This window comes from Fusarium proliferatum, assembly GCF_900067095.1.
Source record: "Fusarium proliferatum ET1 genome assembly, contig: FPRO_scaffold002, whole genome shotgun sequence".
Taxonomy (NCBI): Eukaryota; Fungi; Ascomycota; class Sordariomycetes; order Hypocreales; family Nectriaceae; genus Fusarium; species Fusarium proliferatum.
The window spans coordinates 1,428,346-1,452,400 of NW_022194791.1; the positions used below are offsets into that span (position 1 = coordinate 1,428,346).

General features: G+C 49.8%; 8 protein-coding genes and 2 non-coding genes across 10 annotated transcripts; 5 read left to right on the top strand and 5 right to left on the bottom strand.

Moving 5' to 3' along the window:
- Window positions 1–1,550: 1,550 nt before the first annotated feature.
- Window positions 1,551–2,921, top strand: FPRO_03299 (uncharacterized protein; the record flags this gene model as incomplete). Its single annotated transcript, XM_031226504.1, has 1 exon — window positions 1,551–2,921. One exon carries the CDS (start codon window positions 1,551–1,553, stop codon window positions 2,919–2,921), a length of 1,371 nt encoding a protein of 456 aa, XP_031077034.1.
- A 351-nt stretch (window positions 2,922–3,272) lies between these two features.
- On the bottom strand, window positions 3,273–3,363 carry tRNA. Its single transcript is given in 2 exon segments — window positions 3,273–3,308; window positions 3,328–3,363. It is a non-coding gene; the product is annotated as a tRNA-Pro (tRNA).
- A 1,119-nt stretch (window positions 3,364–4,482) lies between these two features.
- On the top strand, window positions 4,483–5,183 carry FPRO_03298 (uncharacterized protein; the record flags this gene model as incomplete). The annotated part of the gene is made up of 2 exons (XM_031226505.1): window positions 4,483–4,843; window positions 4,894–5,183. The coding sequence occupies 2 exons, from the start codon at window positions 4,483–4,485 to the stop codon at window positions 5,181–5,183; spliced, it is 651 nt and encodes a 216-aa protein (XP_031077035.1).
- A 1,376-nt stretch (window positions 5,184–6,559) lies between these two features.
- Window positions 6,560–7,811, bottom strand: FPRO_03297 (uncharacterized protein; the record flags this gene model as incomplete). Its single annotated transcript, XM_031226507.1, has 2 exons — window positions 6,560–7,647; window positions 7,706–7,811. 2 exons carry the CDS (start codon window positions 7,809–7,811, stop codon window positions 6,560–6,562), a joined length of 1,194 nt encoding a protein of 397 aa, XP_031077036.1.
- A 1,837-nt stretch (window positions 7,812–9,648) lies between these two features.
- On the top strand, window positions 9,649–11,006 carry FPRO_03296 (putative Metacaspase-1; the record flags this gene model as incomplete). The annotated part of the gene is made up of 4 exons (XM_031226508.1): window positions 9,649–10,216; window positions 10,267–10,705; window positions 10,753–10,922; window positions 10,981–11,006. The coding sequence occupies 4 exons, from the start codon at window positions 9,649–9,651 to the stop codon at window positions 11,004–11,006; spliced, it is 1,203 nt and encodes a 400-aa protein (XP_031077037.1).
- Window positions 11,007–11,263: 257 nt separating this feature from the next.
- tRNA lies at window positions 11,264–11,348 on the bottom strand. Its single transcript is given in 2 exon segments — window positions 11,264–11,299; window positions 11,312–11,348. It is a non-coding gene; the product is annotated as a tRNA-Lys (tRNA).
- A 600-nt stretch (window positions 11,349–11,948) lies between these two features.
- Window positions 11,949–12,818, bottom strand: FPRO_03295 (uncharacterized protein; the record flags this gene model as incomplete). Its single annotated transcript, XM_031226509.1, has 1 exon — window positions 11,949–12,818. One exon carries the CDS (start codon window positions 12,816–12,818, stop codon window positions 11,949–11,951), a length of 870 nt encoding a protein of 289 aa, XP_031077038.1.
- Window positions 12,819–14,090: 1,272 nt separating this feature from the next.
- FPRO_03294 (uncharacterized protein) lies at window positions 14,091–15,356 on the top strand (the record flags this gene model as incomplete). Its single annotated transcript, XM_031226510.1, has 2 exons — window positions 14,091–14,261; window positions 14,328–15,356. The coding sequence occupies 2 exons, from the start codon at window positions 14,091–14,093 to the stop codon at window positions 15,354–15,356; spliced, it is 1,200 nt and encodes a 399-aa protein (XP_031077039.1).
- A 1,023-nt stretch (window positions 15,357–16,379) lies between these two features.
- Window positions 16,380–17,851, bottom strand: FPRO_03293 (uncharacterized protein; the record flags this gene model as incomplete). The annotated part of the gene is made up of 4 exons (XM_031226511.1): window positions 16,380–16,837; window positions 16,909–17,381; window positions 17,432–17,559; window positions 17,702–17,851. 4 exons carry the CDS (start codon window positions 17,849–17,851, stop codon window positions 16,380–16,382), a joined length of 1,209 nt encoding a protein of 402 aa, XP_031077040.1.
- Window positions 17,852–20,857: 3,006 nt separating this feature from the next.
- FPRO_03292 (uncharacterized protein) lies at window positions 20,858–23,919 on the top strand (the record flags this gene model as incomplete). Its single annotated transcript, XM_031226512.1, has 2 exons — window positions 20,858–20,981; window positions 21,032–23,919. 2 exons carry the CDS (start codon window positions 20,858–20,860, stop codon window positions 23,917–23,919), a joined length of 3,012 nt encoding a protein of 1,003 aa, XP_031077041.1.
- Window positions 23,920–24,055: the final 136 nt, after the last annotated feature.

Here is a 24,055-nt window from a genome sequence, read left to right on the forward strand (position 1 = left end):
ATGGAGCCATGTCATGACTTGGCGATACATTTTGCTTGATCAACAATTATTATACGTATTACGGAGTATTGTCCTTGATGATGATAACCATTGGATAGGCGTGGCTGAAACTATGCTGGACTAAAGCCCAACCGAAGTCATGGCGGAATGTCTTGGTGAGACATTAGATCCAGGATCAGCGCCTAATCTTAACGACACGTGATAAGACGGTGAATGTTTGGGCAGCATATCGATCAGCATCAACAGAGCAAATACGTGTACAGTACGGAGTACGGAGTATCTGTTAGGTATGCTAGGCAGTGTCAGTATGTGGAAGGGATTGCTAAATTGAGCCTCTTCCATCTGTAGGCATCCCAATTCAGGAACGGATCGATCGGCCTCAAAGCCGTGCCAGCCAAGCCCAAGTATCGTATTCTCCACTTCAAGGGGGAGTTTTTGAACCCACCATCGTCACCCGCAGCCTCAGCTAATTTAGCGCTTGAAATGCCAAGGGATTCGCTCGCCACGACAAAGAATTGCTTCTTGCATCACATCAAAGAGAGATGTCTGAAGTTGAAGTCCAAGAACCTCAAACAAAGAAACGGGGGGATCCAGTCGGTGAAATACAGCTGCTCGCATTCTATATCTCAAACATCAAATTAAATCCCACGCTTGGCTTCGTATACAGAGATTGGCTACCAAGGAACTCAATCCCAAGTACCTACCAGTATCTTGAGTGCATTGGAGGAGATTGGGTCAAGGATAAACTTTGATGCACTGGATTTGTTTTAGCTTCCATCCGGTCTCAAGAATTGGTTGCATTGTTCCTTGCATAAGTCACGCCACTACGAATCAGATTGGATTCTTTGAGATAAGGTCACACCGTTGGAACTCTGTCTCGAGCTGCGGAAGAGGCTTTGACAGACAAACGATGCGGTATATAGCATCAAATCTCGCAATACGAAAAACGAGAGCCATGATGTTCATTTCTCAAGAATAGCAACATTCATCTCGATTGTTTTATCGACGATCACGCATTGCAAAATTGCTTCTTGGGTACGAAACAGGAGAAGCTGGGGTTGACGTCCAATGAGCACCCACCTCCAAGAAATGCCCTTCTATTCTTAGCGGCCTACGGCACGTTAACCATAACCTAGTGGGCCAGCGTCGTAAGCATTTCCCCTGAAAAACCGGGAACTTAGTGCCTGTCCGGCACGTGACGGCTCCACGTCCGCTGCAACCGCCCCCGACCTAATCTCACCGCGTTCCGAAAGCAAAACAAAGCGCCTTTCCTCATTCTTTGATCAACTTTCCATCTTTTTTCCCATCCGTCCATCATTTCCTTTTTGTTGTCTGGATTCTCTTTTTGGATTCGACATTCTTACTTCCTCGTCACTCTCTTTTAACTGCCAGAACGGCTTCTTTCTTGATTACCATTTCCGAATAATCACACTCACGCTCTTTTAATAGAATTAGCTCCCGGCTGGTGTGACCTTGCTCGACGTTATACCAACCTGCTTACACCACATATCGAACACTTACCCGAGAATCGATAATCTACATTCGCCAACATGAAGGTTTCCGCTACCCTCGCTGCTGGTGCCCTCGCCCTCGGCGTTGAGGCCAAGAACTACCTCGGTTTCAACTCCGGTGCCACCCTCGCCAACCGTGCCGCCAAGTTCAAGGCCGATTTCCAGGCTGAGTTCGAGACTGCTCAGAACTTGAAGAGCGCTCCCGGCGACTTCAGCGCCGTCCGACTCTACACCAACATCCAAGCCTACTCTGAGGATGACCCCATTGAGGCTTTCGAGGCTGCCATCGACACCAAGACCGAGATCCTCCTCGGTGTCTGGACTTCCGGCACTGACAACATCGACAAGGAGATCAGCGCCCTCAAGAAGGCTGTCGACAAGTACGGCTCCAAGCTGACCGACCTCGTCATCGGAGTCTCTGTTGGTAGCGAGGATCTCTACCGTAACTCCGTTACTGGCGTGAAGAACAAGGGTGGTGTCGGTGTTCAGCCCGATGTCCTCGTTGACTTCATCAACGACTTCAAGAAGGCTTTCAAGGGCACCCCCATTGGCAAGATCCCTGTCGGCCACGTCGATACCTGGGACGTCTGGGGCAACGCTACCAACAAGGCCGTCCTCGACGCCATCGATTTCATCGGTGTGGATGAGTACCCCTACTATGAGAACGACAAGGGCAACAGCATCGACAACGCTGCCAAGCTCTTCAACAAGGCGTACGAGGCCACCATCGCCGCCTCCAATGGCAAGCCTGTCTGGGTCACTGAGACTGGCTGGCCCTACAAGGGTCCTGACTGGGATGAGGCTGTTCCTAGTGTGAAGAACGCTCAGAAGTACTGGCGCGACGTTGGCTGCAAGTACCTCTTCAACAAGACCCCCACTTTCTGGTACACTCTCCGCGACTCCAACCCCGACAACAAGATGAAGTTCGCCATCACTGATAACCTCTCCACCACTCCTCTCTTCGATCTCTCTTGCGACAAGGTTGACGACGATGAGGAGACCACTAGCTCTGCCGTCCACTCCAAGACCAAGACCGAGTCCGGTGCTTCCACAGCCACTCACGCTTCTAACTCCACTGCTACCTTCATCACCTCTACTGCCTCTGCTACTAGCGGCTCCAGCGATGATGATGAGGAATCCACTGGCACTGCCACCGCTACTGGCTCTGGTTCTAAGCCTACCTCTGGCTCTGGCTCTGGCTCTGGCTCTGGCTCCGGCTCCGGCTCCGGTTCTGGTTCTGAGGGTTCTGGATCCAGCTCTGGCTCCGGTTCTGAGTCTGGTTCCGGCTCCGGCTCCGGCTCCGAGTCTGGCTCTGCCCCTGCTGAGACACCCAGCACCATCACCAACGGTGCTGCTTCTCTCGGCGTCTCCACTGCCGCCCTTGCCTTCCTTGCCCTGTTTGCTCTGTAAATATCCTGAATGGATCGTGGGTTGAATGACGCCCATTGCGTGTCTTGACTTTTTTCTCGCGCCCGAGATCTGTTTCTTGTATTAGTTATGGGTAGATTAGGATAGACAATGGTTGACTCTATTTTCTTCTAACTCTTGCCAAACTCGTGTGCTACATTCATTGTTCGCTTACTGGCATGACAACCGTTTATAATGGCTTTCATGTTAAACCTTAGTCCCGCAATTCTAATTGGCTCGGTTCAAGTGGGGCCGGGTTTCTAATCCCAATTCAGCTGTGATAACATCAAGTCGAGCAACAACACAAAAAGGACAAAGCCGCAAACATAGAGGAGCACGGAGAGCAAAAGAAAAGGGTCTGGCCGGGGATTGAACCCGGGACCTCTCGCAAGCTATGCTGTAGGGTTTTCCCTAAGCGAGAATCATACCACTAGACCACCAGACCGAGTTTGTCCACAGCAGGGTTGAACCAATCACGTGATTGTTCCATGCATTTAGTGCTCCTATGTACAAACATTTCACTGCTTAATGATTGGCGGCCTCTAGGGTGGCTGATGTTGATTTACAAGAACCTCTGTAAGGCTTGTCCTATGGCCTTAAGTCGGTGCAGTGCATGTTCTTGAATGATCAATGGTATGTCTAGATTAGTATATTGAATAAACTACATCCCAATTCAAACGCTGTTTATCCGTCCACGTATTTGCGGAACGTTGGCCGCAAATTGTTGGATTATTTGAGTTGAGTTACTATACAACAACATCTGGTGGTTTATCATCATCGTGTCATTCGCCCGACTGCCCCTTGCTCTGCATACAATGAAGCAGCTATACTCATGGAGAAGTACCCGCGATTATCAGTGAACATGTGGTACCGGCGATCGTAGTACAACCGCAAAAATGACTGATCTTCATGTTGGTCAGGGTATTTTTAGCCAAGTATTAAGACACAAACATTTGGGGAACGAGAAATGACTGGAAGGTTCCATAAAGGCGGATCAATGAATTCGAAGCTTACTCCTTGAGTTCACCCTGCGATCGATTTCATTTCCGTTTACCTATTCACGGTCATGCCTCTCAATGAATTGCCAATGTCGTGACGTACCTACCTTGGAGGACGATCCATCAGTTGAGGACGGAGATTGGATGCTTTGTCTTGATGAACAATGTTTCCTGACAGAATCCACGTTGGAAAGAGACTTCTCTTGACTGCCAGTCCCAGGCGAGAAAAGGCCTAATAATCCTCATGGGCATCTTTCGCTGCCTCATTCCTGCATCTGAGGAGTTCCCCGTAGCGGTGATCAACCCTTCTATGCACGTAGGTACGTGCGAGGCAAGGTGCGACTGCCATCTGATGAAGCACCCAGCATCTCCGTTCCAACTCAAGGCAATTCCTTGTGACTATTTCTTCGCTGTTGCAGCTTTTACAAATACCTTACTCTTTGGCGACCCTTCAATAAAACACGCACCTTAAACTCTGCATCATAGCACTCTCCATCTCCTCCTCTTGACTTTACGGTAGTTCAACAACCTCATCTTGATTCATCATTGTTACCTTAATAGCGACAATGGCGCTGCCTCAGACCCCTCAGCCTCCTCTCATCGTGGAACCTCCAATTCCAGCCGGGCTGACGCTGCATCAGATCGGCATCTTCCTAGCTTACATCACCAGTCGGACAGAGACTCTCATCGTCAAAGAAAAGGGACTGTCTTTCAGCGGCGATGACTTTGAGGTTTGCCATGCCAATGGTTTCCCTATTCTCAAGGTAGAGGGCGTGGTGATGAGCTTGTCTGGACGCAAGAGGGTCTATGACATGAGAGAGAACCATCTCTTTTCCATCGTCAAGGAGCATTTCCATATCCATACTACGTATGCTGTGGAGGACCCTCAAGGAGCGAGAATCATGACTGTGAGGAACTGCCTGCAGCGTGAGTCTTCCTCATGATAGTTCTCGGCATCTTTCTCTGATATATTTTAGTTTTTGGTTCCAGAGCTACAGCGACCTTCAATTCGATCGATGGGTCAGCAGAGATTCTTAAGATGAAAGGAAACTGGCTCGACCGTCGTGCTGACATCGTTGACAAGACCACGGACAACGTGGTCGCTTGTATCGACCGCAAATTTCGCGCCCGGGATTTGCTACTTGGCAAACAAAAATATACCCTCGAAGTTGCACCCGGTGTTGACATGGCTCTCATGGTAGCAATGTGCATCTGCTTTGATGAGAAAAACAACGAGAACAGGGGCCCTCGCGGGGCCGCCGCCTAAGTGCCAGTGGTTGTCCCCCCATGAAGGAAAGGGCTATGTAAAAGGGCTTGATTAACGATGTTTATAATACTCAGAGGACTGCACGATGGATCGAATGAGTGATGCTCCAGATTGAATGTGACCTGTATGAGGAGTCAGAACTGCTAGGCTTAGTCTTTGTATCCAAGGATGTGGAAATGAAATTGAACGATTGCTTTGCTGGTCATGCTCAAAGGTTCAACATAGTGGTAGAGCCTGAGTCCACACGCGCCTGAGCATTCACGGGAGTACGTGAAAAGAGGAGATCTATGATCTATGAAGAATAAGCAAAGACTAATAATGTCCCGCCAACGAATCAAGTCTAACTCATACCAATTACCTAGGCCTTCTTGGCCATCGATATCCCCAGTCTGCTATCCCTCACCAGACAACACAACATCAATGTCAAGCTCACCACTCACCAGCCCTCGTAAACCTCCTGGTCGAGATAATTAAATAAGAAAAACGACAAGCTTTCTGATAAATGCTTATTTCCCAAGGTTGCAAAAGCTTGACCGCAACAAGCTCGTCAAGCCGGCAATATCTGTGCCGAGTGATCTTGTTACAACATGGTGAGAATTTGAACAGCCTCCAGCGAGCGCCCGCTGGGGAGGGAAAAAACAACTCAAACCGTATAATACTTTTACGGTTTCATTGCCAAGAATTTGTCGAGGGGGCTGTGCAATGTACGCTCCGCCATTATCGTGTAATGCCAAGCGTGGAGACGGACAACTCATCCATTTTTGACCTCGGAAATTCGTTCTTTGTCCTTTGTTCAACTGTTGTTCTGTATTGCAGGTGGACTCGAAATACTTGCTGTTGAGACCGGAATGCCTTTTTTGCAATATGAGGCTCACCTCAAAGCGATTTTACTGCATGAATAATGATTGGATACCTGATACTAAATACAATTCTGATGTTTGGTTGCTGTTCGAGAGACTCTGTGTTACTGTTACACAGCAAAAAAAGGCCCTGCAATGGAGGGTCTGCAGTTCTTGGCCCAGTGCCGATAAGCGAAGGCGGCTTCTACTTCAAGCAATAGCCTGCAATTGCTGCATCTCTAACGTGGTCCAGCATGCCCGTGCATATGCCTGAGAAATGCAAGACATTACCTAGGTACCTAGGTAAGTAGGTTGATATTCAACGCACATGCGCGGGATCGATACCGGCAAACCCTCAAAAAAGAAAATGCGCTGCATATCAGGCAGTCCGAAATGTGCTCTGGTATTGTACTGTGTACTAAGGTATTAACAAGTGAGACAAATCATTCAACCTTTTTCCTTGCCCTTACGGCTCCAAAGCAATGCTGTTACAGTTAGACGTAAACATGTCGTTATTCATAGCTCGTTTTGCACCATTTAATCATCCTCGTACACCTCCTCATAGGCCTCTTCGTACTCCTCACGAGCCTCCTCGAGTCTCTCGTGATCACTACTGCTGGCATCCGAGTCATTAGCTTCAGCCAGAGCTTCTTCGTACTCTTCACGGGCCTCTTGAACATCTTCTCGGTCGCTGGACGAGACGGAGTTACCGTCAGCATCGGTAGGAGGAAGAACACCAGGAGGACCATCTTGCGCATAAGGGTCAGCGGCATAGGGATCCTCGGGAGGAGCTCCGTAGTAGTTGTTGATAACCTGGGGAGCAGGGGCAGCAGCAGGAGCAGCAGCGGCGGCTGCGGAGTGCTCATGATCACTGTCACTGTCGTTGAGCTCGTTTGCGATCAAGGCACCGCCAACAGCACCGATGGCGAGACCACCTGCGGCACCGAGGAGCATCCCAGAGCTCCCACTCTTCTTCTTCTCGCCTTGACCGTAGGGGTTGTTGCCACGATCACCATCAGTGGGAGCACCGTATTGACCGGGGGCTCCGTAAGGAGAGGGAGCACCATAGGGAGAGGGGGCGCCATAAGGAGAGGGGGCACCATAGCCTGGAGCAGGAGATCCATAACCACCGGGAGCAGGAGATCCGTAGCCGCCCTGACCAGGAGGAGGAGAAGCGTAGCCGCCATAGCCAGGAGCACCACCGTAGCCTCCAGGGGCTGGAGAACCATATCCACCAGGAGCACCAGGGTAACCTCGAGATCCGTCAGAGGGTTGAGACTCATACGGAGGACGAGAATCCGGGGGAGGAGGGGGAGGTGCCTGACCAGGAGCCTCCCACTGAGTGCGACCAGTGGCTGTCTCAACATAGTACCATCGCTGCTGGTTTTGGTCGAACTGAGCAGTCCAACCTTGGGGCAGAGGAGGGCGGTCGGACGGGGGCTGATAGGCGGGTTGAGGGGGAGGGGCACCGTATTGCTGCTGAGGAGCAGGTGAACCGTACTGCTGGGGAGGAGCGCCGTACTGCTGAGGGGGAGGGGCACCGTATTGTTGAGGAGGAGGGGAGCTGTATTGCTGAGGAGGAGGAGCACCGTACTGTTGGCCGCCGTCACCGTACGCTCGGTTGTCTGGGGGTTGAAGAGTTAGCACATGCTCTGAGAAAATGTTCCTGCGGTAAGAACGTACTATCCTGGCCCTGGGGATAGCCTTGCTGAGACTCCTGCTTCTTCTCGTCCTTGTCGCCGATACCAAGGTTCTCGAACTCCTTGGCGATCTTCTTGAAGAAAGACATGATGGGTGACTTCGGACTAAGGCGTGCGAAGTCGGTGTTTGGAGAATCAAGGGTAGTGAGGGAAAGAAGAAAAGAGGTGAGGTATATGAGAGAAGAGAGATTAAAAAAGGAGCGACTGGGTTCTGTTTATATAATGGCGAAAGGCCTGAGGTGTGAGGTGCGAGGTGTGAAGAGTAAGGGCCTATTTAGGTGTGACCCGCGCAGTTATCGACAGTCGGCAGAGATGCTTGGCAGCTGCCGACAGTGCATGGATGGATGGTGGGGTGAAACGGAGGGGTCTCACTGAGTCACTGCTAAAAAGGGAAGTATCTCGGTGAATATGGACCACTGTGTGAAAATGGCACTCTTGCAGTTACTGTACCTGGAGGTTGGTAGGGCAGGGAGTGATCCAGGTACGGGGGAGACACGGGTATGATGCTATCGCGCTGCGTGAAAGGCACAAAGGGCACCTCAGTATTCAGAGCCGCCGCACAGGCCCGTTTAAAGCCCGTTTACCCCTCCATTCAACACCCAACCTCAAGCTTTCGGGGACCAGCCAGTGAAAGTGCTACGACGTGGCCAATCAGTGGACCTATAGTGACCCCTGCGGGCCGTTCCGGCGGGGCAACGCTCTGGTGCCAAATGTCACCAGCTCTACGGAGTAAGCTTTGGTACCTTTCTTTTTACGAAAGCAAGCTTCGTTCACGTTTGGCTTTAACAAGCCTCGTTTTGTCAACGTATCGGATAGGCTGGGGCATGATGTTTAAGACTGCCAAACGAGATGATCGATAACAAACTCCATGCTGACATTGTTCAATTGCGACATAAAAGGCACGGAGAAATGCCCCCACATGATTGATAGTGGCGTGGAGTCAACTGCAGCAGTATCCAACTGATTCCTCGTCTGGCTTGATGGACACGGATAATCGCCTCGAATTCACACAACATGGAGCCAAACAGCCTACGTAGCTACCTATTTAATTTGAGAGCTTGTATTCTTCACCCTTACTCCGTCAACTACAACGTTCGTACATCCCCATCGACCAATTTAGAGCACCTAGGGGTATTTGGCATGAAGGGAATATGGGGTACGTTTTTGCAACACCAGTGTGGCGGAGCAAAGCTGCAAGCAGTCATGATATGTTGCCCGTATCCCTATGAGAGAGCGGTGATATCAAGCAAATAAGCAAACATTCATTCACCCAACGGCAATAATACTGCGTCAACATCACAACAGGCGAGAGGCCGCCCATGATTTTTATCGTGAACGCAATAACACCCGGTGGCTGGTGATGGATCTTCTCTTGTCCCCGGAATCATGAGGGGTTTCATGTCGTCTCACAATCCAATCTTATTCCCTTGTGACATCCATGAATGATTCACTGGCTTGTCCTCGACACATCCACGTCTGATGCTGCGGTGAGGGGGAGGGGCTCTTGCAGCGCCAAGGCAATCCAGGTCCCTTGGCGTTCCATCCGCTGGTGTCATGAGGAAGGTTTCTTTCCAGCGGCCTCCAGAGCGTTCATTCCCGTCACTTCCAGGGGGCTGTTCAGGGGAGTTCAGGGCTGATGAATCAGGTCCGCCTCTCCCGGGCTAGGTTCTGCCCCTCCATCCCTTTGCCCCGCCTCGCAATTAGCGCCCGTCCTCCAAATGCAGCTCAACTGTAGCTGCGAGCTCAATCCCATTGTGAGACTGAAGTGAGGCTGCGCTCTGATTGCTGACCTACGTGCTTGTTTCTCCTCTGCGGCTACGACTCGAACCTCTCGGGCTCCCTCTTGCATCTTCGTCTTTCTCAATTCTCCACGTCAACTGTTGCAGGCCCCGGAGCATCAGTTCACTTCTCACACAGCAGATCAACATGTCCTACTACCCAGGTCAAGGATATCATGGAGGAGGAGGCGGCGGCGGTTACGGATACGCTCCTCCTCCTGGACCTCCTCCTCCCCAGCAAGAATACGGCGGTTATTCTGGAGGCCATTCTGGAGGTCAGAGATATCCCCCTCCGTCATACCCTCCTCCTCCCGGCCTTGACGCATACGGCTATCGTCTCCCACAAGGCCAGCACCACTATGCTGAGCACGCTCGAGCCGGCCCACCTCCTCCATCTACGCCCCAACAGTTCGGTCACGGAGCTCCCGAAGGCTATACTTTCCAATATTCCAACTGTACCGGTCGTCGCAAGGCTCTTTTGATTGGCATCAACTACTTCAATCAGGAGGGAGAGCTTCGAGGTTGTATCAACGATGTCCACAACGTGTCGGCCTTCCTTGTTGAGCGATATGGCTACAAGAGAGAGGACATGGTCATTCTGACCGATGATCAATCCAACCCAGCCATGATTCCTACCCGCGAAAACATGATTCGCGCGATGGGCTGGCTTGTGTCAAACGCTCAACCCAACGATGCCCTATTCCTCCACTACTCTGGTGAGTCTAGTGCGGTCATTTCGACAGGACGATCTAACATTCTCTTCAAGGTCATGGTGGTCAGGTTGAAGACTTGGATGGCGATGAAGATGACGGATACGACGAGTGCATCTACCCCGTTGACCACACCGAAGCTGGTCCAATCATCGATGATGAGATCCATTTCCGTGTCGTGAAGCCCTTGGTGCAGGGTGTCCGTCTCACGGCCATTTTTGACTCGTGCCATTCAGCCACGGTCATGGATCTCCCATACGTCTACTCAACAAAGGGTGTTCTCAAAGAACCCAACCTAGCCAAGGAAGCTGCATCAGGCCTCTTCGACGCCTTTAGAGCATACTCTAGTGGAGATCTTGCGGGCGCCGCTGGTTCTGTTTTCGGCTTGGCGAAGACCGCCTTCCGAGGTGACGATGCATACGAGAAGACCAAGGACACGCGAACATCGCCAGCCGATGTTATCATGTGGTCAGGAAGCAAAGATGACCAGACATCGTGAGTTGATTGACTCAGTTCACGAGGCATTACTAACGTCTTTGCAGGGCCGACGCCACGATTAATGCTCAGGCGACAGGCGCCATGTCGTGGGCGTTCATTTCAGCAATCAAGGCAAACCCTAAGCAGAGCTATGTCGAATTGCTCAACAGTGTTCGCGACATTCTGGAGACGAAGTATACCCAGAAGCCACAGCTGTCGAGTAGCCATCCGATCGGTAAGCCTGTATTTTCTCTGATGTCCCTCTTGAATGAAATGCTAACATGAACATTTAGACACCGACCTTCTGTTCATTATGTGAGGAATCGGAGTTTGGACCAAGATGACTCAATACAGTTAGCAAATGTTTTTTGGCCTATCAGTGGAACATGCAATGACTGGCGACCGCAGCATTTGGTGGTAACTTTGATGAATGAACTTCCACGGCTTCGCAGTGGATAAGAGACCGCACGCCAACGGGTGATATGACATCCTTACCTACAAAATAAACGTCCTGAGATCCCTACTAGGACTGGAATCCCCCAAAAAGAAGATCAATCGTATCATTTGTATAGGAACAGCCCGATGCGGGGGTCGAACCCGCAACCTTGAGATGGTGTACTCATTTAAGAGTCTCACGCTCTACCGATTGAGCTAACCGGGCCTCAAACGAGGCTTGCTTGTTGATGAGGGGGAGCCCAGAGTTAGGTATATCATAGGACCACTCAACCTGAGTTGTAGATTTGATCATCTTTGTGCAACATAATTTACAAGACAGGCCAGATCGTCCCGTCTGCTCTCAAGACTTCAACTTAGCTGTATAGCTGGAACAGTTTCCTGTAGTTAAGGCCCGTCGGGGGCTTCGTGGCGTTACCAAATGCCGGTAGATATACTGAACCATTCTTGAAGTGTGTGCTTAAAGCTTGCGTTCTCGTCAAAGAACTGAGATGGATCTAAGGTGTGCTTGACAAAGGCAAGTAATTGTAATTAATTTCGGTGTGACGATAATTGCCGGGATAAAACCAAAACTCAATTGAGAAAGAAACTGAACAGAACTAAAATGACGTTGATCAACTTGTTACTTGATCCCGTCTGTACAACATTGCTGACACTTCCTCCCCTGTACAATCTGACCCCTTGTATTTCCCCAGTCTATCCCAAACAGAATGAAAGACATATGGAACCAAAAAAAAAAAAAAATAATAAAAATGAAAACCTCACACTGTGAGGCCCCAAGACTGGCACTTAAGCTGTGGAGCATGTCTTAGATCTGCTGATCCAGAAGCACAGCCCCCGTTGGGAGATAGTCGAGGCGGCGTCCCGAAAGATGGTTGCAATAGAAACCGTCATGCGCCAACCAGGCATTGATGGGAGTCGTTCGTGCATACTCGACGACCGAGCGGTGTTGGTCGTTTAAGCTCATCATGATGAGAGCCCATATGGCCAGGTTGATCGTCAAGGTTCCTTCGCCGCACGCACTACGCGGAATCGCCTTCCACTGGGCCCCAGTCTCTCCCCCATTCAGCGAGTGGAAGCGAATGACAACTACTTCGGTGTCGGTTATCGCAAAACTGTAGCGAGTCCCGCTGGGCTCCGCGTATATTCCAAGGTGCTGGATAGGATTCGTAGAATCGTTTTCAATGTCCGTGGAACACCAGGTGCTTGAGACGTGGACCATGCCAGTGACAAGGTTTTCTCGAGGCCTAGTATCAGCAAAAATAGTCAAGCTAGGATGGAAAGCCTGTCGTGCAACGACTTGCGGACCAGCCAAAGGTATATCCCGGTGCCACTCAATGGTGGGGGAGAAGCCGAGTCTCTGGCCAAGCACACGCGCGCTCTCAGACACCAGCGGACGCAAAGTGGAAATCAATGGATCTAAGGCGTAGTTTCGGAGCTCGGACTGGTTGCGGAAAGACTTGATGGCTCCTTGCCCCGGGATGATGTTTGAAGGCTTGCTCAGCAGGTCTCCGTAGGCATTGCTGATATCGGTAATGTTGAAATCGTTCCAACGAATTATATTCTCAGGACGAATAGGAATCATGGTAGGTACTCTCCACGACGATTCGCGTCTGGTGTTGTCGGTGAGTACTGTGTTCCTGGTGGATAGGAGACTGAGGATAGATGGCTGATCCATATTGATCAATGATTCACTTGTGTTGACTATAAGGAGCGCCAATACAGCCAAAGAAAGAAAGAAAGGACAACGAGGCAGAATGGCTTAGATGGTTCTCGACGAACGTGGAATAAGATAGAGAGTATAGTTCCGTCAGAAGTAGTGTTGCAGGTCCAAGATGTCGTTTTATACGTAATGATAGCCTGGTTCCAGGACCGTTCCACGTCAGAGTTGGGGAAGGTTACAGAGAGGATTAAATCTTCAGGACAAAGGCTTCGTCACCGTAACATGAGGATGCAGTAAGGTATCAGCTAATTCCAGCCTTCAGGAGAAAGAACGCAGTCCAGGCCTACGCACCTGGGTGTGGTTTGTTACACCAACAAGTTATTTGACAGCTCATCTTGAGTTACCACAGTAGGGTCTTGTAAGATACGTAATCTGTTCACCTTGCTGTAATGCCAATATGAGACTTCAAAAGGGTTCGTGCATCACATAGCGGCTGAACTGATCTGATTTATCATATTACAATAAACGAACGCCCCCTCCCCTTCCCTTCCTTTCTATTTACCTGCGTCTTTCCCTCCTAGTGATGCTCGAAAGGTTACTCCGAGAAGACGTTATAACCTTGAAACGAGCAAGGTCTTTTGCGTAAGGCTCAAGTGGACGTAAATGCACATATATGCGACTAAACTCCATTATCCACAATGAAACAAACATATATAATCGTTAGCGGTTGGTTTCCGTCCTGAAATTAGCGGGCTATATGTAAACGGGGCCCGGGGCCGGGGGCTGGGTGACTGGCTTACCACGTCGGCAGGAAACACAAACATGGATGTGTGAAATAGCAAGTTTAATGACACTTGGTCGATAGTGTCCTTCTAATTCGGTAATGCCTTAGCCCTAAAAATAGGCAGACTCTGCTCTGCTCATTTTGGCTGCCAATAGTGCTGATGTCTCGTTTTATTCAGATGGCTTACATGGTTCAAGATCCCGTTCTTTGTGCACAAGTTTGATATTCAAAGGCGCCACAACTTGTTTGCTTGGGCCGTGCATAGCTCGTGACTGTTTGTTCTTTATTCGATTTCATTGAGCCACGCCTCCGAATTTACAACTGTTTCACTGTCCCTGCTCCCCTTAACTTGCTCTTCCCTCCTCCTGTAACCTGTACCTCTGCCTTTCGGTAGCAGACTCTCGTTCTGAATTCCTTTCAGGCGACTCAACTACCTTGAGAGCAATTTGTTCATATTTTCCTCATCAGCAATCAGCGTACTTCCTTGCCCTGAATTCTTGATCATGGCTCCTCTCAAACCGCTGCCTGACTGTGAAGGCCCAAAGCTGGAGCCCTTTGAGCACGACTTTGAAGGGGATGACGTGGAGTTTCTCAAGATCCTTGAACCCGATTTTGCTGCACACAGTAAGATTATCAAGACACGAATTGGAGACAAGATCTATTCACTCAAGTTCGTAAGTCAAAACAGTAACAGCGGCGCCTACCACTGGATCTCGAGATACTGACAGCCTCCATCATAGTTCGTATGGGAGGAACCCTTCGCCCAACCTCCTTACACTTCGACATATAGCGACAGCAGAATGCCCAATGAATGCTGCAAAGGGTTTTATTACCATTTCACGCCCTTCGAAAACGAATGCCGGGCTTTCGGCAGGCTGAAAGATGTCGGGAGGGAGGACCTTGCGGTCAAAGTTCATGGATATGTCGCTCTCAACTGTACCGACGTCATTGCTGAGAAGCTACAGGCTGCAAGGTCCAAGATGATCTGTCCATATGCAAAGCTGGAATGGTTTCTCTCAATAGAAAATGGCGTCAGCTTGGGAATAGTCAAAGACTGGGTAGACGAGGTGGAATACGATGACGAGGATACCAATGAGCTGTATCAACAGGTTGTTCAGGTTTCCCATTTCCCTCGTATGCTTGAGGGACTTCATGAGCTCCACAAGCACGGGATAGTTGTCAAGGACCTATCAGATCGCCAGTATGTCAATGGTACGCTCGTCGACTTGAGCATGTCGTCAACGGTCCCTCACCCATTTGGCCCAGACCCAGACCCAACGGGCCTGGGAAACTGGTGGCAGCCGCGCTGGACGTTCCAGAGCTTGGCCGCTTGGGATTTATATTGCTTCCAAGAATATGTCATCGAGACTTGGAAAGAAGGCCTGGCCCATTTCCTCAAGGCTAAGCCTGGAATGAGAGGCCTGAAAAAGACTTGCTGGATCCAAGCCTACCGTCTCCCCAAAGAAACAAGGGAACTCCGGCCTCGCGGTAGGTCTCGTCAGGACGAGGAGCAGCGGCCGTATCTACCCATGCTGAATCATGTCTACAAAAAGCTGCTTATGACACAAGCACCTCGACATGACCCGCTCAACTTTGCCAAACATACTCCGGTCGTCAACAATGCCAAGAAGCGGGTGACAGTTGGAGTAAAAGGCCGAGGTGTCAAGAAAAGCTTGGCAAAGAGGAAGCAGGTGAAAGGCAAGATGGTCAACAAGCCAAAGGCTCCAAGCTCCCGATATAATCTTCGCAGCCCTGCAGTCAAGAAATGAGGGTTGGACTGTATCAATACCTAGGTAGTCTTTTTCTTGAATCGTCTCATTTTAGGAAACAATTGTATTTCAGTCTTGGTTAAATAGGTTCATTCATCTCTTGAATATCGTTATAGATACACGACTTTAATAATAAGAAAATACACTTGAATATCTCCGAGGGGAACAAATTGATTTTTAATTCATTTCTGGCCTTGAGCCAACTGTCGAGAAAAGAAACAGCCTTTCTGGACCCCAACTTGCATGCAATAATTACACCTAGATCAGCTTGACCGGCTTCATTAAGCTTTGCCATCCAATGTTGTATTGGACCTCTCACTCTTGTGGGTGCAGATAAGCGAAGAGCGACTAACTGCATATGGTATTATGAGCCGCTCCGACACGGATTCACAAGCACCCTGCAGGCTACGTGATGCTGCAGCAACCGATCTGTACTGTACTTCTCGTGTGTTATCCTCTCCATTGGGGGCCGAGACTTGCAACTTGGCCTGGGCAGTCATGACACATGGCGATTGGGCTTGATGTCTGGTAAAAACAAGATTCTGAGCTCAGTTGCAGGTCGAAATCTGGCGGTCAATCGCGACAGTGAAACGTTGCGGTGCGTTTGTTTGGACAAGCGAGCTTATGATTGATGCATTTTAGAAGCTCGAGGGTTTGCTCAGGCCATGGATGTTGCAAGTGAGTCGGCTTATTTTGGTATAGCTTATGAACAGCAGATGTAGCCTGTACAGTAAGTACATGCCTGCATACATACTACCTATAGTAGTTAAGCTGGAGCTTTACTGTAGCTTAGCTTCGTCGTATAAGCTGCCCGAATCTGATTGACTTGACGTCACTAGCACTATTGTGCATTCAGTTGTAGGTAAGTAGTAGCAAGGCATGGATGTAAGCCCAAATACTTAAATAACTAGCCTTCATCCTCATTTTACAACGACATATTTTTTCTAAATTATAAGCAAGTAGTATTATTATTCGTTGTAAATATCAAGGCCGTCATTATTGTTCCAGTTGCTGGTACGATTTTCAAATCCTGTTCTCACGAACCTCAAAGGTTGTCACCTTGACGATCCGCGAATTGTCATTCCCAAGCTGCCCCGTCAACTCCTCCTCGCTCTCATTGTCCCTCGACCTCCACGCCGAGACCCCCTTCTCAGCAGACGATCTGCTCTGGAAATGGTGCTCCCCAGCGTAAGCTGCCTGGCCGTCTCGCCCGTTGCCGTCCAGGTCGTCCTCCCTTGCGAATGTGGCGAGGCTAAAAAGATCGCGATGCTTATTGCCGCTGCCGTTGGTACCCTTTGTAGGCCTGAACCCCCCCGAGCCCATTGGCTGATCAGTGTCCCGCAATTCAGACCGCCCCGATGTCGTTATGCCAAGCTTGCGGCCGAGTAATCGAAGCAAAGGCCGCAGCGTTGCCAAAGACCCGGCCGTGACGGCCAGGCCTTGTTCCGTTGTCGACCAGATGGCGATGTCGATTGTTGCCCCTGTTTGGGTTTGTCAGTTGTGATTCATCATCATGCTTGGAGTTGGGGTTGGAGTTGGAGTTGCGACTTACATAAGAAGTCTGGGTTCTTGAAATCTTTCACGAAAGGGAATCGAACGACAACAGCTGCGCTTGCCCTGTAAGATGTGAGCTCATGTCTCTTGTAATAAGGAGGGTATACCAACACGCAGGCCATAGCCATGATAGGAATCAGAGCCAGCTTCGTCTTCCTTCCCATGTTGAGCTTGAACACCAAGAACATTGGTAGAATAGCACAAGTGAAGTCTGATATAACACTGAACACACTGTATAGATAAGTGAGGGCCATAATGACCTCAGGCTTGACGCATTTTCCAGATTGATCTTGGTTCCAGAAGTACGAGATCGGCGAGCATTGGAAGAGAGTGACGAAGAAGAAGACGACTCCGGTGCAGACAGTTATGGCCATGACGCCATAGAGGATCCATACGTCGAGTTTTCGTGTCGTGATTCGGAGGAGTAGGTAGCCAATTGAGATCTTTGAAGATATCATCGTAAGGCAGTACCTGTATGGATGGTTAGCTTGGTAAACAAAGCACATTTGGAGGTATCTAACCATAAGTAGCACCACCACCACCATTTCATTGCTTGCTGAAAGTCATGAGGGTCGAGGTCGTCTCTATGTCGACCTGTGCCGTGCTTCACACCAAGTAGGGCCGACATGACGAATAGGAGAAATGTGATCTATGCAGCCAATGTGGTCAGTATATGTTGGCATTAGAGTGTACAGATTTATTGTGTCAAGCATGGAGTATTGATAGTCTGATCAATTGATGTGTCGTCGTGATTTGATGTTTGGGGTGTCGTTGAGAGGTGAGCGACTTACAAGAGCACTACACATGAACCAGTCATCCAATCCAAAGTTTTTGACCAGGCGCACGCGCACATAGATACGTAGTGCGACTGCTATCACCGAAGAAACGGCAAGAGTATAGCATACAGCCTGAAGCTCAGGGCCTCTGTTGGGGACAGACATGACTGTCGATGAGGCCAGGCTCTATCCTGCTTCACCTCAAATCATATGGGAATAAAGGGGAAAAGAAGACGGAATCACAATGGGGAAAGCAAGAAGGAATGATTGACGATAAACGAAAGGGTCCAGGATCCGGCAGATGCGGGCCGCAAGGAGTTCGTCGCAGATATATGGGAATTTTGTATGTACATACAAATCTGCTAACGACGAACCGAGGGGCCGGGACCTACAGAACCCAAGTGGTCGGGACCAGGCCAATTCTGTCCTACGGCCCTTGTACGGCGTGTCACCAAATCCACCGTCGCTCAACTTCACTCTCATCTCGTAGCGCAGTCCATACGATCAGCACACTTAGGCAGCCATGCTATTCGCGGGATCAGCGGGCATGCCTCGGTTTGGAGCCTCTCCGGGGGGTTCAACAGAACGGGGAGCGCCTCCGGGAGGGGGCAAGAGACCTCGCCTCCAAACCCCTGGCATTAGCTTCTGTCGCGCGTGTTTGAGAAGAGTCAAGAGAGAGACATGCAGATGAACAGATTTGTCTCTGTGGAACCATGCCCGGGTCCGTTTGGTGCTTTCGTAGGTGGCTAAGACCTAGAACAACCCACAGACAGACAGACGGAACTACCGCTAAGAGACCCAGGACGGACCCAAGACTAAAATTAAGCTGATGTGGGAGCCGAGGAACGGATGTCAAGTCCCAATTTGGGCAAACAATTCACTAGCAGCCCCGAGAAAATCTCCACCACCTCTTTTACTCACTGTAGGTACCTAGCTTCAACAGTCTTTGACAGGCTTGGCTCTATGTCGCTATAAACTCTTGCAACGCCACCTGCAACCAAGTCCGTGTCAGAGTTTCTTCCTCGTACCTGACATGACCTGACCTGACCTGAATCAGTCAAGAATTCCAGTGTCGACGCCCAACTCTAAGCTAGAATCAGTAGCCTCTCTAGCCTCTCTCTGCCGTGCGGAGATCGTTGGGCGCCCGCAACTAGGCAAGCATCTAGTGCGAATAGTCGACCCGGCAGTTAAAGCTTGTATCAATCCGACGATGCTCTTTCTGTCGTACTTGCTTGCTTTTGCGAATGAGCGGTCCGTGTGTTTGACTCGAGCGCACTAAATATTTACAGATCAATCGCTAGATCGTAGGAATCCGCGTACCAAGCAAAGACCCCTGGCCCTGGCCCTGGCCCTGGGACTGATTTTCTTACTCCCCCCTTACTACGACTGAAGCGAGCACTGATCATCATTGGGAGCCTCAGATTTGCCAAACCCTTTTCCTCTTCTGTCATGATGGCATTGCATTGTTTGTGGAGAGTCGAAGATCATTGCTGTTCCACGGATAAACATATCTCAAAGGAAATATGATTCAGAGGCGCTGACATTTCATCCTGGTCTTTCTAAGCATTGAGTAATAACTCAAGGTAAAAGCGAAATGGGCAAATTTCCCTCCCTCGAGAAGGACACGGACTATTGTCCGGCAACACGTATTCTCGGGAGCTACGCTGCAGAATCATGCCATGGCTGAAGCCTCTTTTGACCTCATGTGCGTGCTGTGCCTGGATTCAATTCCGCACTGAACAGAACAGGACAGAAGAAGAGGGTCGATAAACGTGAAACAAAGTCTCGATCGACTGGGAATGCCCGTCCATCGACGTCGCTTATTGACTTTGCAAGGGAGAGGCCACGTGCATTTGCGCGATCGGTAGCTGCAGGGAAACGCCACTCCAGTTTTAGTTTTTGTTGGGTCGGCCCAAAGTTGCATTTTCATGATAGTGACAGAATGTTATTCTTTTGGTGCTTCTCTTCTCCGCTCTCAGTGGCCAGTTTAGTTCCTTGGATCAAGCCTCAATTGATCTCCTAGTTAACTCGCCTAGAACTTCTTTTTCTTCTTTTTCTTTTAAGGTTATCGATCATGATATGACTTGGTACGACAAAATCCGAAGGCGGAATTGCGGAATGACATCCTGCAGTGAGTCTGTGAGTGTCGTGTCCTGAACCCTTGTGGATTATGCACTCAGGATATAGGCAGGGTTTATAGAAATTGACCGGATGTGCCGGTCGCAGCGCGCAAGGTGAGATTGGAAACCCGTCGCATGCCATGCATCGGAGTTTTTTGACAATCCGGAAGGTATACGTGATGCGCGATGCTACTGTGTAGAGATAACCAAACCAGAGAGGGAATGTAGTATGTACCAGCCAAGCCAGTAGATCTCATCTTCACCGATAATCTCGCAGCCCAGTACCGGAGTAAAATCACAGACACTGACAGGGGTTGGGCCCCAATGTCTCGCATCAATCAGAGATCGGTCAGAAACTCACTGCAGCTACAGTATTGATCATTTATTGCAGATCTTTGGTTGTATGATCGGATTTAATTTGAGACGTACGTGCACATGATCTTCCAGGACCAGGTAGTCATCATTACTGTGGCCGGAATCCTAAGGCTTGACGCGATGAATTATTCCTCCTCTCACATGCATGAACTCCAATGCAGGGCAATTCTTCAGCAATCAGCAATGAACTGACAGGCAACGAACCACACTAGCCATGCACGCGCCGTCACAACACCAAGCCACTTTACCACTCACGCAATCTTCCGATGCCTCTGAACCCTACCTGCATCACCCCCAAACTCCAGAGATTGGAAAAGAATACCCTACCCTATATCACCCCTGTCCCCGCATTCGGTTGACCTGGGGGCGGGGGAATCGCGGGGATGGCAAATGGTAATGCCAACACGAGAAAAAAATGAGCCGAGAATGGGTTGGTCAGTCAGGTGACTAGGCAAGAAGGAGGCGTGGTCACATTCACCCCCATAATCTCGAATTTGGGAGGGTAATTTGGCCCGAAGGCTTTGAGTTTGTATACCGCTTCGATCGCGAGTCTGTCGGTTGTGGCCGATATAGCGACGCGTAGAGGCGTCCTTGCAGTCTTTGAGAGTCCTTCAAAGACGTGCTGAATCATCAGAAGCACTTCTAGCCGAGGCACGGCGCCAGACCACGAGCCGCGATGGCTTCATCACCCCCGCGCCAGAAACGCCGCAAGGCTTCGTGCAAAGAGTTCCAATGCACCCACGAAGGTTGCGGGAGGACATATTCCCGAGCCGAGCATCTTCAGCGGCATCAACTCAATCGTCAGTACCGTCCAATTGGATCAATTGTTCCCCCACTGACGCCGTTATAGACTCCCCCAAAGAGATCTACTACTGTGACTATCCGGATTGCTCATTTACTTTCGTTAGGAAAGATCTCTATGCGCGTCATAAACTGAGACATGAGAGACAGGTGCAGCAGTATGGAAATGGGCGCCTTTCTCAGAGGCCCCAGAAGGAGTTTTCTAAACTACCGAGGCAGCGGAGTGAGAGGTACTCGTTCAGTGAGGATGGCTCAGCATGGAGTGATACACAAGATGAAGCGAGAGAGACGCCAGCAAAAGAACGACAAGCTTCAACGACTCGAATGTCCATGGATGCATCGGCAATTGACCCCAACAACTCGAAAGAATTCGGGGTGGATGGAGGACTATCCCGACAAGACTCTGGCCAGCAAAATGACCTAGGAAGCGCAAGTGGCTACTATGCAGACCAACGACAACTCGAAAGTCGTGAATCCTCGCCAGAAAAGCAGGCCATAAGCACTTTGCCGTCCTTCCGGATCGATCAGATGCCTCCTACTGACATGTCTATGCCTCTGGCAAGTCCTGAATTGACTACTCGCCCGGAACGCGCTCGCACACAATCTTATGCCATGCCTAATGGACTATCGACATCCAATGAACAAATCATGGAAGAGCAGCATTTCGGGCTCTCACCATCTAGCACAGATGAATTCACGACGTGGCTCTTCACTGGTCAAGGGCTAGGCTCCAACTACAACAATTTCATACCAGGAAACTTCGGCATGGCAGGATACTCGAACAATTTTGGCCAGCTGTGTACGGATTACACGGCTCAACCAGGCTTGATGGGCGGTTCTTATGTCGAACCTATCAACAGCCTGTGGTTCCAGTCTGAACCAATGGCGATGGCTACACCGATGGTCGATGTATCACAATTTGGAAAAACTGGTCTCTCAGAGCACAAGAGGCAATCGCTGCTTCATTATATGATGCAGCGATTCAACGAGATCAGTCTACATGGAAGCAGATCAGCCGCAGATATCAAGGATGAGATTTTTGGCAGCGATACTGATGCTGAGAACCATGTTCTCAGCCACGTCAACGTTGAACGTTATCTCAACTCATACTGGGACAACTTCCACCACCAACTGCCCATCCTCCACCGCCCAACATTCATCCCGGAAACTGCCAATGACTTTTTGTTGCTGGCTGTCCTTATCATGGGAGCCTCGATGCTGGACAAAAAGGGAGCATCTGAAGATTCCGTGGACAAAATTTCAAAATTCACCACGTTCGTCTCCTGGAACCTCCGCTGGCAGGTCTTCATGCATGCGGACTCTCACCCTCCTGCAAAACTCTGGGTCATCCAGACACTCTTACTTCTGGAGGTGTACGAGAAGATGAACGCAACTCGAGTTCTCCACGAGCGTGCCCATATTTACTTCCCTACAACTTTGTCGCTCATGCGTAGAGGAAGTGCCCTCACCGGAAAGCAATCTTCATATGCCTCTCGGGTTCCAACTCCGATGGGTAGTCCTAAGATAGGATCCTCGAGACTATTCCCTGGGCCAAACAAACCAGGCTTCAATTCTTCGCCTGAAAAATGGTGGGACCATTGGATCGCTCAAGAAGCTACGCGCCGAGCCGCCCTTGCTGCGTTCATCATTGATGCTACACATGCCGCTCTCTTTGGGCATACACCGACGCTGGTGATCCATGAGATCAAGCTTCCTCTTCCTTGCGACAACACTCTATGGTCTTCAGACTCACCATCGGAAATTGGTTGCGTTGAGTCGAGTCTCCATGCTAACGGCGTGACACCTATTACTTTCCTTGACGGACTACAACGCACGCTCAATGGGCAAAGAGTAAGAACAAGCCCGTTTGGAAGAATTGCGCTTCTCGCAGCACTTTTATCCGTAACATGGCAAATGCATCAAAGAGATCTGGACCGCTCAACGCTCGGGACCGACACTATACCTGGCGTCCAAGAGCGATGGCGCCCAAAGCTTCTAAGGGCATTTGACTGGTGGAAGAAGGACTACGATGATGGTGTTGCTCATGTCAAACACGCTGCCTTTGATTGGCAGAGACTAGGCTTGAGCAGCAGAGGTGGAAGTGATGATGGTGATGCCATGGAGACACTTGGCACAGTCCTTTATCATCTTGGTCACATTACTGTTTACATCAGTATGCCAGAGCTCTGTATCTTTGCAGGTGTTCCTCAAATCCTTGGACGCACTGTGTCTTCTGTGGACTGGAGACGAACTGAGGCTAAGATCAAAGAATGGGTCGCATCGCCTGGAGCTATTGGTGGAGTGTATCACGCGCTCCAACTCATCAGGCTTATTCTTCTTCAAGAAGCGCCAAGGAGAGGCGTGACGAAGGATGCTAGTGGTATGGCAACTGCATTTTCCCCATCTACTTATCCCAAGTACGATGCTGGGAGCGATAAGTTGCTAGTCAGGGCCTGGGCATTATACTACGCTTCTCTCGTATTGTGGGCATATGGATATGTGCAAGATGGAAACATCGAGCCGTTCCCAGATCATCTACAATATCCCTCCAGCAGCTATGGTATACCGACGATGGCCACCGAGGCTAGTGTTCATTCATCCTCAGCTCAAGGCACTATCAACACTCCTCAGGCATCTCATCCAGAGCAGACGCCTATCTCATCACATATGGACTACGAGGCGTTGAAGCGTGAACGTCATGAGGATCTTCGAACATATCTCCAAATCATGATCCCGCCCACCATCGACTCTATCAAAGCTTTCCACTTGCATCAAAATCAAGCTGGCGTGGTTGGAAACAGGAATAAGATCATTGGTCTACTGAGTGTTGTTGACGATGCACTGACGAACACGCGCTGGGAGCTTTTGTCTGAGGCGAGGAATAGGTTGAAGATGGCAGCGTCAATGATGCAACAGCCTCGTGAACCAAGGATGTAAAAGAGGTTGGGAGTGTGGTTTTTCAAACAAAATTTACGTCTGATGAGTTTGGATACTTTTGGGATTTGTATAGTATTAATATGTAGCGATTTGGCGGCAGTTATTGGTTTTTAGCATTTTCATATATACTTTATCC